Raw genomic sequence first — 20,000 nt, 5'->3', positions numbered from 1 at the left:
TTCTTTTTTTTTTTTTACTGCTTTTTCCTTAGTACGAATGCATATTCCTTTCTGTTTTGATTTAGTAAAGTAAAGGTCGCGATAGATTTTCGCTGAAACTCCATTATTAAACCGCGCAGGTTATAAAAGAAAAAAAAATGAAAAACCCAACTTTTCCTCGTGATTGAAACAATGTTAAAAGGAAGGTAAATCGAATAGCATTAGATAACTACGTATCTTATTACTTTGCCAATAATTATATATTCTCGCTAAGATCATTTTACTTTTCTCATGCGGCAAAACTTGTTGGAAGAAATTAAGAATATGAATTTTTTAAATTATATAATATGCGAAATCCACAAATTATGGGGGGACTATTTCTCGGTGCATAACGAAGCCTCGCATATCAGTTTCTGTCTTCTAAAAGTAAACTATGGTAGCAAATGCGTTGGAATGAATATTCGGTCGGTTTATTAAGCCCAAATAAGGAATTAGGTTGGTTGGTTTAGATCATAGTCTGTCCTGGATTAGATTAAGCTACCTTATGCCAGCACGGCCATTTGCGTAAGTGCGTTAAGGCGTGGAAGGGACTGGGACGTCTTGTGTGGACCTCGGGACATTGCACATCCAGCAGACCAAGAGCCAGAGCATCGAATGGGGGCCACTTGCAGTTGGAGCCCAACTTCGTCGTATTGTTTCTTTATGGGTGTGTATACGCGATATGTACATACATACATACATATATGATAAGTGCGTGTGTGTGTGTGTATAATATGCCATATATATTTATCTATATATTTAAATATATATATAGATATATCTAATATATATATATACTTACATACTACATACATACACCGCGCGCACACCCACAATCCACACATATATATATATATATATATATATATGTACATATATGTATGTACGAATATATATATATATATTATATATATATATATATATATATATATATATATATATATATATATATATATATATATATATAAAACTTGTGAGAAATTGTAATGGTTTAAATGCGCATGAAAGGCTAGGAATATAAATCTTTAGAGTTGGCTACATCATCCTTCGCTTAAGTTTACGTGTCCAACTCAGATGTTGGCATGAGCCATGCCTCTTCTCTTACGATTTAGTGACGTCATATTTGATCTTACGCATGTGGGATGAATCACTGGCCGATGGGTATGTTCTTAGAAATCCTACGTGTTTTAGGTGATTGACTGACAGTCTTCTGGCTGACATTGCAACATGCTTACTAATTGTAAGGAAGACAATGGTTTATTAGTGTGAGACACAGTGCGATTTATTGCCCAGTTGATCTTATAGTGCAAGATTGAACCTTAATGAAACATTGTATTGATGGAAGTTAAGTTTACCTCGCATGTGGTATAACAGTGCAGATTTTATTCTCTCTCTCTCTCTCTCTCTCTCTCTCTCATACACACACACACACACACGAGACTCCCATCTCCAAGATCGGCCACATATTTATCGTTCTACAACAAATTATTGTGTGGTAGGTCCTCCTGTCCTTGAAGGTATGCCCAGTTGCTAAGCCTCAGGTGAGGGCGTGGCTAAATGGGATAAGTATTGGTAGGCTCTTCTATTAAAGAAATCTAGTTTTTTTTTTTTTCATTTGATTTTACTTGTATTATCTACAATTCTGAATCATGGACACAGTACTTATAAAAAATTATTTTTTTTCAATGCTAAAACATTTTTTATATACAGAACATTTACAAATGATAATCAATCGATTTATTCCATTACCCTTCACTTCATCATTTACACGAAGCTCTCTAGGGATCGTTGAAATGTTTTACTCGGTTTGAAATAAAGATAAGTGGATTTATAAATTTTGTTAAAGTTTTTATCGCGTTTTATGTTTATGTTCATAAAATAAGTTTTCAACTTAAATAGCCTCGATAAAACTACCTGGCTACTGACCGACAGTGATCTTGCGTGCTTTTATGTCATCTTGGGTCAGCGTCTTAAACATCACGGAAGATAATCAAGCCATATTAAAAGAGACCTGCTCGGGAAGTTTTGACCGTCAGAGACCCAAGGTCATATGTGACAGTAAAAACTAACGTTCATTTCTAGATGAAACTGGAAGAACGTTATTGAATTTCCTATGTTTTTGTGAGAGATTTCTTAGTGTAAAGCCATTGTTTGCCAGTGATATGAAATTATGTATAATGAGACTAATATTATAGTGATGATTTCGAATGCAATTCTTGGTATACTCCTATTGCATACCGCGTATAATCTAATGTGCACATCACTAAACCATTTCCTTTGCATCCCACTCCGCATCAGATAGATATGATTATTGGAGTCATTGAAATCTTGACAAACTATGACACATACTCAGGTGTCTATTTTTAAAAGGCTTGTGTCCAACATGCTAGGAACCAGCATGTCACAGAGGTATGAAGTAGAGTCTGTGCAACGTTTATGCAAGATGCTCAAGGGCAATTGTGCAGATACAGACAGTCTGTTGGGACTCTTCTCGAGATAATTACGGCTTGTTGTCTTAGGACGAGACGAAACTGGAAAACGAGAAGAACGGTGCACGTGCAGATGTGTTTAGGCCACAGTGCCTAAATACAAACATGACTTCCTTTGTGCATTTCATGTCTTCCACCTCTTTTAATTTTTGTCCCTGGATTTGGAGGTTGTAGTTGCCTGATTCTTTCAAAGCTTTTATAATTAATCTTAAAAGTTTTAATTAATTTACTTTCTCCTACAAATAATTTTTATTTTGTAGCAAGTTCGTTTTCTCTCCTCACTCTCTCTCCATTGTCATTATATTTAAAGTAGCTGAATGACTAGCCACCGCCAAGAACCTGTTTGTCATCATGCCTGCTCAACAGCTGTATTTCTTTAATGTAGACGCGCTAAATGCTTATACTTTTTTTTCAGTAATAACTTATGTCTATTGCATATTCATGCTCGTCGTTTAACAGGCATTCACCCCCAGCTTAAAACTTTGCGTAATTGGCTATCTTCTCGAAACTTAAAGAATGTTCCTAATTTCCACTGCTTGCGCTACGATGTCACAACTATTCGTGAAGTCACCGTTTCAAACTGAACAATAAATTGTGGAGGGGAACTGGAAAAGGTCAGACAGGAGAGGTCGGAAGTTTAAGGTGGCTGCACGGGAGGGGAAAAGAGGGGGAACCCTGAATTTACATAATGTTATAGCATCAGCGATAAAGATGAGAACATTTCGTAACGTTTGTAATAGCTAGGTCGAGCTCAACTGGTTTACCGTCGTAGGGTAGAGAATGAGATGAATACACTTAGCTGGGTTGCTAGGGGTCCTGCTAGGATTTCTCTCACCATTAAATTATTTTTTATGTGCTACATTAAATTCACTTACCTAGTTTATTTCTCACCCTTTGCGTTTGATTATTACACACAAATCTACACACACACACACACACACACACACATATATATATATATATATATATATATATATATATATATATATATATATATAATATATCAATTCAAGCTACAAATGTCCTTTAATATCTAAATTCACTTTACCTCCATATATATTTTCATATATGTACCGCCGGGGGAAGGGAATTTTTTTAATTGATAATAATTTCGTCCCACCCCCCATGGATCGAACCACAGTCCAAGTGGACGGGGACTAATCAGGACGTCTTGAGCCTATCCTCAGCCAACAGAGACGCTATAGTTCTATCGATTCTTGACCTTTACAAAATCATCCTCGATCTGGATGCTTTCGTAATGAATCGATATGGACCCCGTCTACCATGTTGGCCATTCGAGCGTTGACGCACGTAGCCTTTTGTTATGAATAATTATCACATCGAACCGTGATCATTTATATCAATTCAAGCTACAAATGTCCTTTAATATCTAAATTTCACTACCTCCAAAATGATATAATTTCCAGATATGTAACCCGAAGGGGAATTTTTTAATGATAATAATTTCGTCCCCCCATGGGATCGAACCACAGTCCAGTGGACGGGACTAAATCAGGACAGTCAGTGACGCTATCCAATCAGCCAACAGAGACGCTATAAGTTCATATCGATTCTGACCTTACAAATCATCCTCGATCTGGATGCTTTCGTAATTAGAATCGATATGGAACCCTCCCCGTCTACCTGTTGGCCAATTCGAGGCGTTTTGACAGCACGTAGCCTTTTGTTATGAATAATTATCACATCGAACCGTGATCCACCATTTATATATCAATTCAAGCTACAAATGTCCTTTAATATCTAAATTCACTTTACCTCCCAAATGATATATTTTCATATATGTACCGAAGGGGAATTTTTAATTGATAATAATTCGTCCCCCCATGGGATCGAACCACAGTCCAAGTAGGACGGGGGGACTAAATCAGGACAGTCAGTGACGCTATCCAATCAGCAACAGATATATATATATATATATATATATATATAAGAATATATATATATATATATATTATGATATATATCTATTATATATATATCCAAACGCAAAGGGGTGAGAAATAAGTTAGGTAAGTGAATTTATTGTAGCCACATAAAAAATTAATTTACATATTAGTGTATACACACAAACACACACACACACACACACACACACACACATATATTATATATATATATATATATATATATATATATATATATATATATATATATATATAGAGGGAGAGTAGAAGAGAAAAAGATATCAATCATGATTTAGTTTCTCAGTGATTACGGAATAATTTCTAGCTATCTGGGGTAAATTCATAAAAAAAAAAGTACCAGTCTATAATCTACTGAACTTTTATCTGAAATGATTACTTTGCACTAAGCAAATGTATAGGAGAACGAAGGGTGAAACCGTCCACAATTTTACCGACGGTTTCAGGGTAGTTTGGAAGCTGCGTCCTTCACGTTGCCTCTCCCTCGACAAATTGGAGAGAGAACAATGGGAGGAAACCAGCTTCCTTTTGTTGGAAAAAAAAAGTTTAGATAAACAAAAAAAACTTGGTAAGAAAATCCGTACATCTACTCCATATCCATTATCACATCACAGCGGAGGGATTTGATTGTTACTCCTGGTAAAGATGAAAGGTTGTTATTGTTGCCGGTGTTGGTTTTCCTTCAACAGAATATTTTCTCTTTACTGTGGATGATATTGACTGTGGAGTTTTATGTATGTAACATTAATACAACAGGGCTCATAAGTCTTCATAAGAATTTATTATTTCGTGCGAGACTTTTCTGTAGTATTCACTACTCGCAAATGCAACGAAGCACTTTTTGCTAATAATTTATAACTAAGTCGAGAGAAAACGATAGGAAAGAGACACACCACCACCTGTACCTGTCACGCTCATTGTTTCTCGCTTTATGTACTTCCATCAACTTTAATCCTCTCGCTTCCCTTACACCTTTGAAATCTATACTGGGATTTTTCGTCAGGTAGGTGCTGCCGCCAATTGGGTCACACGATCATCGCCTTTGTAGGAATTCCGTCCTGTACGCTCCGTTTGTGCGTATTTATGAAGGGCTGATTACAGCTGCGTTCCTATGTATCTCTACGAGTATGGAGAAGTTGCCATCGTTTTAATGGGTATTCCGACCTTGGCGTCGAATTCAGCCAACTGTCAAACTCTCCCCTTCAAGAATCTGCGAGAGACAAAGAAACGTTCGACCATTGAACAAAAACTAATTGCCATGATGGCGCGCTCTCTCGTTTGTATGCGTGTGAAAGTGAGAGAGAGTCGATTCACATATATGAATGGTATTTGTGAATGATAAATGGTTTTGAAGGCAGTATGATCAACGGAGATTAAAGTTCCTTTTCTAGGTGTCAGTAGAGAGAGGTTTGACCGCGGAAATGATCGGTATTTCCGACTGATGAATGATTTTCGAGGAAGTCTATTCGAGAAAGGTCATGAGCCTAAATATAGGTTTTTGAGAGAGAGAGAGAGAGAGAGAGAGAGAGAGAGAGAGAGAGAGAGAGAGAGAGAGAGAGAATTATTAGGAATCCTCTTCATCGTGAATTGAATGGGACTGTGTCCTGAAATAAGTTATACTGAATCGGAACTCAAAAATGTGTTTTACACCCTTAGAGAAATAACCCGGTACGAATTTAAAGCTGACGAAGACTCAACGATTTAAATTTCGTTGCGAATATTATTGAGAAAGTGCTGAACTATAAGGTACGTAGAGTTTTAAAGGCACCCATGTGTTTTGTATAAGTTCTTGAAAGGGGTTCCCCATCATAATGGCTGTTCAAGGGTAAGCAGCCATTGCTGGTACATGACCAGTTTGCTTATTCTCAAGGGGATATTTGTATCACACTCAATTGCGTACTTAACGACCATCCTGTCAGAACTGCAGCGTTAATAAAAGGAAAATAGAATCATTAGACGTGACGGGTTAGTAAAATATGTGGGTAGTTGTTTGCGTAATACACAGTGAATGTTACGCAGTGGTCCCTTTGAACACTTGATGTTCTACTTTAGTGAAAAGTCACCGTATCGGTGTGCGCATAATACTTTCATGCATCTATCATTCATAAACGAAGCACGAGTGTTTACAGTTCCTAGAAGTGAGACTGCTCAGGTCTGTCTGTGGCCCGGGATGAAGTTGTCATGATTTCTTCACTAGACACCTTGTGAGAAGCGAAGGTTGACTACGGGATATATATTTAGATCTCCCGTATCTTCTGCACCTCAACAGTCGAAGTTTCAATTCGGGTTCATGTTTACCCAGTAAACTTACATGGCGGCGGATTCCGTGTTTCTTGAAACGATCTATTTTTTGCTCGAGTTTTTCTTTTCAAGTTTTGGTTTTAAAGTTGATCTTTGAAGAGCTTTTTTTTTTATTTTTTTAGTGGGGTCATGTTTATCTAAATCAAAAGCTGAATCACAGTGACATCCATTGTATAAGCCTCTAGATGAGAGAATCATTATTGTGATCTTCATGGTAATAGCGCCTTACCGAAAGGCAGACGACGACAATGAAGTCACAGTTCGACATGGCAAGTGCTGAGGTCCGTTTAGAACCGATGTGACAGCGATGCCGTCTGTATTCGAATGTGAACCGTGATAGTAAGAAGGGATGGGTGTACAAATCTTGCGCTCTGGTCTCCAATGATAAAGGTTCGGGGATGGCGCCATATAGATTTCTAATACGACAGTTACGCCGAGGAAGGGTCGAGGTCGAGCTGGTGTTTGGGTGTTGGAAGTAGGCCTAACCCCTTCCCCACAATAGACCTCCCGACCCATAGATCGCATTCTTTATGTAATCGTGCTCACCTATGTTCATTACCTTTACCCCTCTTGTTTAGTTTTATACTAAGGTTTAGTTTATTCATCGTTGTTTGATTTGCATATTTTGCTCTTTGTTTGAAATTATTTTGGCCCGATCGATAACTTGGAAGAAAATTCTTGTAAACAACTATCTAGTTCTATGCTTTTTTCCATTGTTATTGTTAATGTTTATAACAGACTCTTGTTTTCGGTGTTTCCCTTCAAGCTCTTTATCCCCCCCCCCCCCCCCCCCAATTATTATTATGGGTACTTTTCTTCTCTTCTTCCTTCCATTTCTTCTCCTCCCCCCTCTTTCGTCTCTTCCTTCCCTCCTCCCCCTCTCTCTCTCTCCCCCCCCCCCCCCCTTATTTGACTCTCTTACCGTCTAGCCACGACCAACCTGCTCGCTCATCCCTACCTCCCCCCGACACCTTTGGCACCTGGGAGAGCCGATGTCTCCCCTCAAACCTTTCCCATCAGTGCTGCGAGGGAACGGGTGCCGGTGACATGCGTGCAGGATTCCTGCGTTAATCGGCCCCTTGGTTCCCTAAATTTCGTGATCCCAAATTTTGTTCGTTGTCCGTACGCTGCTACTGATGGTGCTTATCCCATTCCGATGGGATTTGATTTACGTAGATGAGCCTGTATATGACTTGTACGTGTATTCTTAATTGTTATTATTTATAGGTGACTTGTTAGCCTACTCGATGCAAACGATACGGGGATTTACTCGATGTATGTTTCTGACTTGCACGGTGCAACCCGTGTGCGAACTGGTCTCGATTCCCTTTCATTAGTGCATTCAAGTGACCGCCCCTGCAGGTTCGTGACTTCTTACGGATCGGTGCGCCATTCTGACACTTACAAGTGGATAACAAGTGACCTGCATCACTCAAGTGTGGGTGCAGTTTGACTTTGTAAATGAAAGTGGGTACTTGATTCGATTTCTTGAACTTCTTTGAAGGGCCAGTTCTGCAACCCATTGGAATATGCGTCCGGTCGATCCCCGCGAAAGGTCACGTGTTTTGTCTTTGGTATTGCTGAAAAGAACGTCTCGTGTCAAGATTCTTTCCGGAGGGAACATTTGTGCCTCGTTTCTCTTCCCGAAATGAATTGCTCCTGACTCGGTGGAAAGCTCGGCGATATATTTGGCTTGAGCCCTACGCCACCTGTAACATGCTCATTGTTTTCTTATTAAGAAGAATGTGATTCTTAAAACCAAAGAATTATTATTTATGTGAAGAGTTGTTCTCTGTGAACGTTTCAAGAAAGATAGAAAACATCTGTCGTATCTCAAATTCTAAAACAATCGAGCGAAGAGATCAGTGTAATTCTAATGATAATGGCTTGAAAAAACGACGTAACTACATTAATCGACTGAAACCTTCAACTCTGTATCTTAGCAAAAACAGACTCGGACCTTTTAAAACCGAACGATCGGAAGTCCTTCCTCAGGAGGATATGTGTTAAGGTATCATAGCTGTCCGCAAGCGTCCGTCTCTCTTTTAAAGGAGACCATTTGGGTGGTTCCGACTCTCTTCGAAGGTCTCCCTTCTGCTTTAATTTCCAAAAGCAGTCTCATTCTTGGAGTGTTACTCTCGTTGTTGGGTTTCTATGGGCATGCTCGCTGTCTTCAATGGTCAGCGGGAGAGATTTGAACATGATTTTTTTTTCCTTTGCTGCATCTAGATGTGGATTCTGTGTTTTGCTTCAGCTCGTCGTCATTTGTCATAGTTTTTTATAACAAAGAAAATAGAATGTCTATTTTTGGAAACGTTCCAGATGCTTTACGCAATTATTTTATTTCGTTATCAAAGACAGCTATGTTTAAGACTTCCATTTTTTACGAGTTCCACCTGTCGCGTAGTTGTCATGAAATCTGCCTCCCTTAAGTGGGGGTCTTGTTTTGAAAGGGGTGTCGTGTCTGTGGTGGCAAATGCACTGAGATAAATAATCTTGCTGGCGGCATAAGGAAGATTTTAAAAGCCAATCTACTATGCGTGCATCTTATTTGGGGAGGGTCGAAGGCTGACCATTAGCCAAAGAATGTTCTCTGTGATTGTGGGACTGAAAGATGTTTCAAAACACGGAGTGTAAGTAATGGTTCACTTTTAGTGCTCTACATGGCCAAGAAATTTAAATGAGGAAATAATGCTGGTAACCCAGAAAGGCCGGTAACATTAAAAGTAATCTTGCCTGTATGTGAAAACTTGTGAGAAACTGGCGAGAAAAGAAATGCAAGCAATACTGCAGTTAAAACAAATCGAAGTTACCTTTTACTATATTTCCTATAAAGTATTAAATCATTTGTCTGTTGTTACTTACTCATATTTACCCATGAATACAAACTTCCTCAGAAAATTCAGTTTAAGTGTTTTTGTTTTCAAATACAGATTCATATTTGTGTGGGTAAATCAGCCATAATTTTACGACATTAGAAGTCTCTCTCTCTCTCTCTCTCTCTCTCTCTCTCTCTCTCTCTCTCTCTCTCTCTCTCTCTCTCTCTCTCTCTCTCTCTGTGGCTTAGTGGCTGCCATTGTCAAGTAAGAACTTCAATAAACATGATCCTGAAACTATATAGAAATGAATCACTTCTTTGGTCAATTTCTATCTAACTCGGTTATAATGGCTTCCGTTCATGTAATAAGAGTACACCAACATAATAATAATAATAATAATAATAATAATAAAATAATAATAATAATAATAATAATAATAATAATAATAATAATAATAATAATAATACGCAGGGGAAATAGAGAACTGCTCAACACTTACTTACAGCATTCATGTACTATAATAAAAAAAACTTTCTTTTATTCTGGAAAGAAGAATCTTATTTTTCTACACTTCATGTAACTGTAGTGATAAAAAAACCAAAATAATTAGTTGAGGGCAAAGGTAAAGCTGAAGTAGGTCCTTCATACTGAATTTTGAGTGTGTGGGGAAGTTCTTTTCATAAAATGTTATTGACATTTCAAAGAGCCCTTCTGTCATGTAAAAAAAAAAATAATAATAATAAGAAGAAAACTGATTGCTTTTGTAATTTTTTCAATCCCTCTAGTATGGTTACGTATGCTCTCTCTCTCTCTCTCTCTCTCTCCTCTCTCTCTCTCTCTCTCCTCTCTTCCTCTCTCTCTCTCTCTCTCTCTCTCTCTTTTGCAGTTGGTTTTGAATACAAGGAATATCAGTAGGGTAAAAGAATGCTAGAACCCAATACGCAATTTGTATTTTCCCAAAAATTAGTAATGTAAATTCCGGTTACCAGAATAATTTTAACCTTTGTAATTTATGTCCTAGACATTGTAATATACATTACCTGCCGAGGATGAAAATTGAAGTCGTTGAGCAGCTCGATACCCTTTTGCGAATGCGGCCTCTAATTACCTGCAGACATGAACTCTCACCTTCGGATCAGGTGCTAAGAGCTCCTGAATACGCCACTTCTAAGCTGGGGTTTTTATCCGGATTTATTCAGATTATCCTCTCTTCACAAAATGAAATGAATGTTCGCAAATGAAAGGGGAGGGGCGGATGTGGGATTGCTGAGGAGATTACGCCATTCATGAGATTACTTTAGTTCTCTTATTGCTTCGTATCTCTGACGTCATTCATTGATGATAACAGCGGCCTAGGCTTTATCTTTGCATGTGATATAAATAGGTTCATGTAACTTTGTACTTGTTTATTTTTGTTCGTTAATGCCTCGTGATGTATTTACATTCAGTTCGTATTTAGCAATTTTGTTTATTAACGACATTTATTAATCTCATCTGCTGTTATCGACATTCGAAAAGAATTTACGAAGCCTGGCTCTTTACAAATGGCGGGTCTTTCGTCCTTAAGGGGTGAAGTCCATCAACGCGCACTTTAACTGCCACACTTGGGCAACATTGCTTGGCTTGGTCTCTACACGGTAAAAAACTAATGTATTCATCCCCTCCCCACGTACCTACACGCAGTATGTGAAGGTAAAGGTGTTCTACCCAGTAACATTTAGACTTTCCCTTCTGTTGGTTAAACTGTATCATTTCCCGGTTCCTCTCGCTTCTTACTTGCCTGAGTCTGTGATCAAGTTTTGTGATCTGAACTCAGTTTTTTTCGTTGTGAGACTGTTGTCCATTAGATCTGTTTTGCTTCACTGGTTTTCTAATGTCATATTATTTAAGACAAAGGGATCACTCTAACCTGATGAGAATGTCTGTTTTTGTGTTTTTGGAATTTTTGCTTTTTTGTATTTTCCATTTCTGTCATTCATAAGTGAGACAGTGTTGCAAATAGGAATTTTCTCAAATAAAGCTATTCTTTTTTCCCCGTGGTCTTTGATACTTGTGGTAAATGAGACGGGAAAACGAACAAATAAAGTACAATTACTAAAGAAATTTACTTTTATAAGATTGGCAAAAAATGGAAAACCGTTCATGTGTGCATATTCCATTAGTAGATTGGACAGTCTAAAGAAGGGCGTTCCGTGTGCTTCGAAAGACAGAAAAAAGAGAAGAATGGAATGTGCGACAAAAAAAGAGAGATAGAAAAAAAAATTAGACTGAGTGCGTTCACTTTCAACAGCATCTTATGCAACGAGTGGTTTGAAATAAGGGATCAACACTATAGTACGTAATGTCAGCATTAGGCCTTCAACTCGTGTTTTCGGGTGGGCTACATTCTTCCCTGTACCAAGGTTGCCTGATAAAGGCTTGATTCCGTTGTTGGTTGCATCATCTGTATTTGATCGTTTCGTTGCTGCGTCGTAAATAGTTTCCCTTTTGGTAATCTCCAGAATTCTTAGCTTGATCTTGAGCCTCAGCCATAGAATGTGCCGGATGACGAATGGGGGAACGTGTAGGGTTCTTTCTTTTTCCTTATTACCGTTTCCTCTATGTAGTAATAACGTCTGACTCGCCCTATCTGAGGACCGTAACAACAAAATATCATTATAGACATTTGGCAGCTGGTCTTCTAAGGGCGGCACCCCCTCCCCCTACGCAAACGGACGTCTTTTGCCAGGCAAGGTCGTTCTCTTGGCTTATGGGTTTTACTTCACGGTACCTATTTGTAAACACGCTCCGTGCCTTACTATCGCCGGCGTTACACTGAAGTGGCGCAGCATTTGACATGATTTATATGCGGTCTCCAATAAAAATATTTACTGGGACAGTGATATTAGTACTTCTAAAAAGATGATAATAACAAAATTATTTATTTTCTTCGTAAGAGCGCAGAACCTAGTACGATATTTATGGAAACTGAAAAAGTTTACTATATTTTCTTACATTGCCTTGTGTAAATATGTTTTACATTGTCATGTTATGATACAATGATATTCATTCAACTTTTCCCATGATAATTATCCCTTAACATTATTACAATTTCAATACAGTAGTAATACCTCAAGTTTAAAAAATAAACAAGATTTTAAGGTGCTTAATTAGGAAGTGTGTGAAATGACAGAAATGAGATATAACAGACTTTAAAAAAAGAGTGACTTTTAGTGCCAGTGCAAAGTGAAATAAAAGGTTTCTCTTTTGACATTAATTTAGATCTTGGACTGTCGTAGTTTCATGTTATAAGCTCAGTTAGTGAATCAAGTGCAAGAAACACAAGTTTAGTAAAGTAAGTGGAATTGACAGACAGAAAAAGGTTGTAGTGACATGCCAGATAATGGACTGGAGTTAGCCATTCCTTGTAGAATGGGTCTTTGCAATATGAAGATCGAAGTGTACTCATATAACATGTGTAAGTTTTGCCGAGTTTTGTTTTTCCTGCCATTGATTAACCATTATGTCATTTTGCTTTCCATCATTCATTTGCATGCTGAGAAGTCGGATTCATTTTGATAGAGAACGTTGATTATGAAATGGTTTTGACTGCATCTGTATGTATATATATATATATATACACACAAGCATACACACACTTGGTCAATATATGTGTGCAGGTATGTTTTATAATTGATCTCACAATGGAAAATTACCCCTCACCTTGCATGATGAACACCCACATATCAACCTTGTAAAGAACAACAGGAACTATGACGACCAAAATAACTAAATCACGACAGTAAACGATACGACGTCACCCACTAACCATCGTGTATCTATATCTCCAAATTATCGGCGTGTTAAGTTCGCCTGAAGCGAACCTTGACATGGCAGATGACGATTATTAATTTGATTTCACTTCCGAATCAGAACTCATCAATTAGGCCACCAAAACCGGGGCCACTGACTGCCTTGACAGGAAGCTTGATGTGCAGTGTCAGAAAGACCTCGAGTAGTTCCTTTTATAAATCCCGCTTGGAATGCTTCTACATTACGTGGATAGAGGGCTTTTAATATCTTTTTAAGACTGTTTAACAGTTTAAGAACTGTTTATTACTTCCTTTCATTATGTCCTAATTTGAATTTTGTGTTGAGGAGTACCACAAGTAGAACCGACGACTACGTAAGAAAGTTTATTCATGCTTGCAAAGCTGCGGTTTAGAAAAAAAAATTGGCATCAGGAAGGTTAAGAAAACTGAAAAAAAAATATGCAACAATTACATACGCTTTCACAATTAAAAAACTAATTTAATTCGATTTGAAGAGTGATTTCAGCTTAACTATATGTTACCGAATTTTCAAGTAAGTCTTCTTACTCGAGAGAAACATGAAAAAAATCTTGTGTGTGGAAAGCTGAATATAAGCTAACACTGATGGTACATCATCATAATACATGACGGTGTCCGCGTGTACGCATTCGTAATGCTAAGGAAGGGAAAAAGGGAAAATGTTTTTAATATCGAGGGAAAGGACACGGCAGGGCTCAGCAAATATCCCCCAACTTCAACTCCAGTTGTTGTTGAAATAAGGGTAATGAAGTGTGTCGGAGGGGGTTTATGTTCGAGAGAGAGAGAGAGAGAGAGAGAGAGAGATGAAGCCTGGTGGCACCAAGAGTTACCGGGAGAAGTGCCATTGAGCATATAAAGTGTCGTGTCAGGATGAGTGCCATCGAGGAGTTTTCCATTTTAATTTTAAAGTAGGAAGAAAAAGAAGTTTCTAGAACTGCATTTTCATCTAGAGACGATGAAATGGTATTAAATAGTTACTCATAGGCTTCCTAAGCCTTGTATTGCGGCCCTGTAGAAAATATGCTGCTAAAAATACAGTCCCTGCCAGTGTGGCATAGTATGTTTATTATAGAAAAAATCTCTTATTGCATATATCTAATATACGTGACATGAGCGTGACATTGCATGTGAGTAATAGCGGTCGAGATCTGAAGTAAGTGGCATTGAGGATCCACATCGAGAATTTTTGGTATTGGCCGTTCACTATAATTATTATTATATAATATTATTCGAAATCGTTGGTACATAATCTTATACGTAGGATTTTAGGAATTTTGGAATGGTTATCCACTGATTATTATTATTATGCACTTTTGTATTTGTAGAAAAGGAAATATCTTAGTATATAATCGTAGTCAACTCCTTCAAGTCTTTGGATAGATTACAATAATGAATCGAACAAATACCAAAATTGAATTAAACATGTTTAAGTTTATACCTTACAGAATTACCATTTCTGTTCATGAATGTATTTTGAAAGAGCGAAATCTGTATGTGAAGGGTGTTAAAATCACACTCATGACTAAGGGATAGGAAGGCGTCTTCCTTCTCGTCAGTTGTCACTCACCAGAAAGGCTGCTGTAATATTAGTAATCGTGTATTTTGTCAAGACAAGGAACTTTCTTTATTTATTTCCTTTTTGACCGTGCATACCTCATTGTTTAGTTAGGAATGTAAATATTCTCGGCGCCGAGTAACATTGCAATGTAATGTTAGTTGATATGCCTTCTATTTATTAAAATTAACTGATAGTTTCTCTTATTTTTTTAATTGCAAATGATTTGTTATGAGTGTCTTATATAACTTTTATACATCAAAGAGCGATAGTAGAGATACTGTATTAGAGAAATTAGTTAATGCTTCGTAGTTGAAAATAAAATCCCAAGAGGAAGAGATTCTTGGTGAAAAATATCGGTTACCCTCGCTTCAAAAATTGTACCGACATACTGTTAAATAACACAAAAGAGGTTGGAATCTAATTCATAGTTCCAAGAAGCAATTGGTAATTAGGTTTTGTCGAAAAAAACCCTTTGCTTGCTGATTAGTATTTTTATAATGGTTTTCAAAAAGAATTGAATTGGATACTAGCCATGCCTTGTAATTGCTTTCGGCTATGTTTAATGATTTCCTTAGCAGACTTTGTTCTTAAGAGAACACCTTGTTTCTAGACAAGCGTGATTATGAGTTAGGTCTAAAAGCTGTGCACTTTAACGTCTAGATTTCCGGTTGGGTATGCTACTAACACCTGTGGAAGTCGCTTTTTCATTTTTATGACGGTCGTAAATGTGAACCCCCTTATTAAATAGTGGACTTAAGTTGTCCACAATTTTTCATTCTCTCTAAGTTGCAGCACAAAGTTTTCATATACTAGTACTTGGCGAACCTACAGTTCACCTTGACTAAACTGTCAATCTTAGCCGCAACTGGGAAGTCATTTCACTGAAATTATGCCAAAAATGATCATGATACACACTTGAAAGCTGCGTGCGTGTATGAGAGCACCGCTATTTCATGTTATTTATTCTACGTGTACTTGGAGTTTGCGTGTGGCTGCAGGTCATTAAGAATACAATACATGTTTATTTTATTATGCCACACAAGAAATGTAACTTAGTTTCAATCAAGTAATATGATCTGATGCATGACCTAACCACGCTGAAAATACTTGGCAAGCACACGTAGCTCCCAGGCAAAAGAGATGCCTATCTAACCTTCATACTCTGTAATTTAAATCATCATTGTCAGGTCTGTCAAGAGAAAGTTCGTCTTTCATCTTCTAGGCTGTTGCCAAATAACTTTTAATGATGGGTGATTCGGAAAAAATAAAACTAATTTATTTTTGATGGTAATGGTTTACCCTTAATAAGGAAAGGAGAAAAGAAAAACGAATAATCCTAGGAACCCTATTGCTTTCAGTTGGGTTTGATGTGTTGTTTGAAATAGTCTCTGTAAAGCATTTGTTCCTTTTCCTTTATTTTCTTGCCTTTGTTGTTAGAGTAACAGCTACTTTAATTTTTGGTAAATGTTTATCTTTTTTCCTTGAATGCCTTCATATCTTATGCACATTTTTATATGATTTGTATTGTAGGTTCACAAACAAAATACAGATATTTTTGTATAAGTTCCCATAGTGGTGTGATCTTGTAACAAATTCTCATATGGTCCCCCCCTAACTCTCGTAATGCCCGCCCCCCTCCCCACCCACAAGAAATAAATGAATGAAATTCTAGTGTTCATTTCATATTTTCAGGATGCCATTCTCCCCTCTCCTCCGACAACTCAAACCCTCACCCGAAAACAGTTCATTCCATTCTTCACAATCCACCGTGATTTAATTAGCTGTGATAAAAGTGCTCCTGTATATTGTGGTCTTGTTGTAGTCGGTACCTTAGAGCTTTGTAGCAACAGAACACTGAAAAGCCTCCCATGGCAAGACATATTACCACCTTTTCGCAGACAGTTTCCTTGCTCTGTATCTTCAAGGCTCCCTTTGATAGTGTGTATATACTTGCGTCATTCTTATGCAACAGACTACCGCAGTTTCTTCCTCTTGTCCAGTCTCTTCCTTTTTCTGTCGTAGTCTGTTCTTGTTGCGTAGTGGATCATTTAATCCGTATGTGGTGACTCTAGAGGGCTTGTCATGGATAAACAGCTTGGCCCCAAAGTAGACAGTAGCGACGATGAGGCTACCACACCCCTTCTTGGCACGCTCCATTCCTACTTTTCCCGCAATCTTGACCCTTCTCATCATGCTCCTCATGCACAGTCATTCATCATTCAAAATCCCTCGAGCACTGCCTGCATTCGACCTACCGTCACCATCACGCCACCTCAGCCTGAGAGCACATCACCACCGGGGTCTCCTTCTTCGACACCAGCAACTCCTGTCACTTCACAACCCTTCCCGGAATTACCACCAGCCTCTGAGCCATCGTCCCCATCCCTGTCCTCTTCGTCTTCACAGTCCTCCCCCTCTTCACCCTTGGAACCTGTCACCAGTCAAATATCAAGCAGTTCCTCTCCTTCTCCCCCTAAATGTATTTTCTCTTCTGCACCACCTTCAGTATTACCTCCACAGACCACCACAGTCACAAGTACTTCACCTTCCTCATTCTCTCTTATTTCTACCTTTTCTATCTCGGTCCCTCTTTCTTGTCCCGTCAGTTTATTTCCTCGTGCACAGACAGATAGTCCGCCATCAATATCATCACCTCCACCTGCATCTACCTCGACTGTCATCGATTATCACCTGAGTTCAAAACCTCGCGCTCGTTGTCAAGTGGCACCGCCACCCATGCCCTTGCTTGTGCCTTCTTCGTCTTCCGGTATCCCTGTAATCTGCCTTCGACAAAACACGCCAGAGAATACTCCCGTTGTGTCTCCCGCTGTCTCCCCAACACGCACTAACTTACCGCCTTTCCCTTCTCCTTCCCCAACCCATCCTGCATCCGCACTGATCAATTCCATTTTAACTTCATCAACCACGGCTCTTCTGCCGCCCCTCGAACCTTCTCCCTCGAACACCGGCCCCAGTGGCAACGATGGTCACCCCCATCACCACCACGCCTTCACCTCCCCAACCCAAGAGGTGGATCCTAACGACTCGTCGGATCCTCCCGACACTGAGACGGGTGACGATGATGGCGATGACGAGGACACGTCAAAGAGCGGCGGGTGCGTTGGGTTGAAGAGGCGCTGTGGGGCACACCGCCCTTCCTTGCTGATTCCCGAGGCCCCTGAACAGCACCAACGACGTGCTTCTTTACTCTCTACACTCTCCGTGTCACCCAGCACCGGCAGGCGCCCATCAATCGCCTCACTACTGAGTCTCACGCCCTCCCTCGCCGCTCGACGGTTCTCCTTCAACATCGGGGGTTCTCATGCCCGGGTAGGAAGCTCAACTCTGCTACTGATCATCATGGCTATTGGCTCCCTACGTTCACATCGTCGTTTTTTTTTTTCCTTTCGTTTTTTTTTAGTCCTGGTTTAACTAACGCACAGTCGCAGCTCGCCAGTTTGATGAGAGAGATTAAACCCCCTCTAGAGTAGAGACTTATAAACATAACCCTTTATACTGGACTAATTGTTTACTTATCCCAGTATGCACGTTGAACAGATCTATTGCTGATAACATATTGCGTTACTGCAGATTAGCATAGTGACCCCTTGATTACATTAGTCGTTTTTTGTAGTTATGATTTCGTTTTCTGTGTGTGACTATTCTAGTAGTAGAGGATACAGTACTTACGTACATTGGCATGCTACTTTACCTCATATATATATTATATATATAGCTATATATATATATTATATATATATATCTATATATATTATATATATATATATATATATATATATATATAATACAGTAAAGTTAAAACTGTAGTGTAGAAGACGTCAAGTACCTATATTAAAAGGTTTCGCACCTTACTGAATTAGGTGAGATTTCTTCTGTCAGCATACTTTATTTTACCAGTTTTATAGTTTTAGCAGTTTTATGTTATAATAATATTTCTCTGCAAGGAGCTCAAAACCTCCGAAATATAGTGGTTATCAAATTTTCTTATGCATAAGAAGTTAGTGATGTTTTCATATTTAGATTTTTTATGTGACCAAACAATTTAATTTGTCGGCAATAGTTTAGTACAAAATAATTTATATTTGGTAAAATTTCCGTTCCTGCCCTAAATAAAAATAAATAGCAAGCTTGGTTTAGGATCTTCCTGGCAGAAAGATGCATGATTGTTGTTGTTTGAGATAAGCAATTGTATATACTTTCTCATTAATGTAGATTTTAATATTCTTTCATCTCTACATGTGGTCACACTTATCCCTTATTTTCAATTCCTTTTAGGACTGTAAAGTAATAAGCATTACGCTGTGTTGTGTAGATACTTCATGACATCAAGGAAAACGATGGTATTGCTCTTTAATAATTGGTTTTGTCTCGATAGCTGCGTGGGTTAGGGCGTCACTGAATGCCGTTGCGTTGCTCGAGCTGCGGTTCGATCCCATGAAGTGACGAAACACATCTTTCAACATTTGTAGCTTAATGTTTTTGTATATGAAATCACAGTGATGTAATAAAAATTCATTCATAGGTATGTATGAATATGTATATAAGTGCATTACACAAAAAATATGTACATATATACTGGGTGTATACACACACACTGAATAAGAGTGCTTTACTCCTTATTGATAAGGAATACGACTACTAAATCCTTATTGCATTTAGTCAATAGCAGAGTAAGGTTAGCGAAGGTTTCTTCATTTTAGCAAAATCTATTTACCAATCACCATTCAATGAGCCGATTTCTTTTAGCCCTATTTTTTTTTTTTTTTTTTATCAAATATCGAAATTGCTAAAATCTCAATTGAATTTGTCTTCCTAAATTTTTGTTCGACTCTTACATTTTGGTATCCTTAGTAATCTGTTTTACATTTTGGTATCCTTTAGTAATCTGTTCAAGTTATTTGCTGGTTGTAATTGTTGTATATTGTATACTAGCGTCGTAACGATAGAGGTCATCGACGCCGTTAAGTGCCAACCTCCAAGCATTTCCTGATAACCTAGTAATAATACTAATATAATACCAC

General features: G+C 38.2%; 1 protein-coding gene across 14 annotated transcripts in view; it reads left to right on the top strand.

Annotated features, from left to right (window-relative positions):
* Positions 1-20,000, top strand: part of LOC135198036 (kinase D-interacting substrate of 220 kDa B-like) — a 744,360-nt gene that overhangs the window by 567,723 nt on the left and 156,637 nt on the right. For 2 of the 14 annotated variants that reach the window (XM_064225399.1, XM_064225400.1), the window contains exon 1: positions 16,661-18,288. The exons of 6 other annotated variants lie outside the window; for them this stretch is intronic. In XM_064225399.1, coding sequence (XP_064081469.1) covers positions 17,041-18,288 — 1,248 coding nt within the window. In that variant the 5' untranslated portion in view covers positions 16,661-17,040. Of the gene's footprint in view, positions 1-16,654; positions 18,289-20,000 lie in introns of those variants that run through there. 6 more of the 14 variants (XM_064225398.1, XM_064225402.1, XM_064225403.1 and 3 more) reach the window with 6 other exon arrangements.

The sequence above is a fragment of the Macrobrachium nipponense genome, chromosome 21, assembly GCF_015104395.2.
Source record: "Macrobrachium nipponense isolate FS-2020 chromosome 21, ASM1510439v2, whole genome shotgun sequence".
Lineage (NCBI taxonomy): Eukaryota > Metazoa > Arthropoda > Malacostraca > Decapoda > Palaemonidae > Macrobrachium > Macrobrachium nipponense.
Note: the sequence above shows the minus strand (reverse complement) of the source record. Positions and strands in the feature narration are given on the sequence as shown.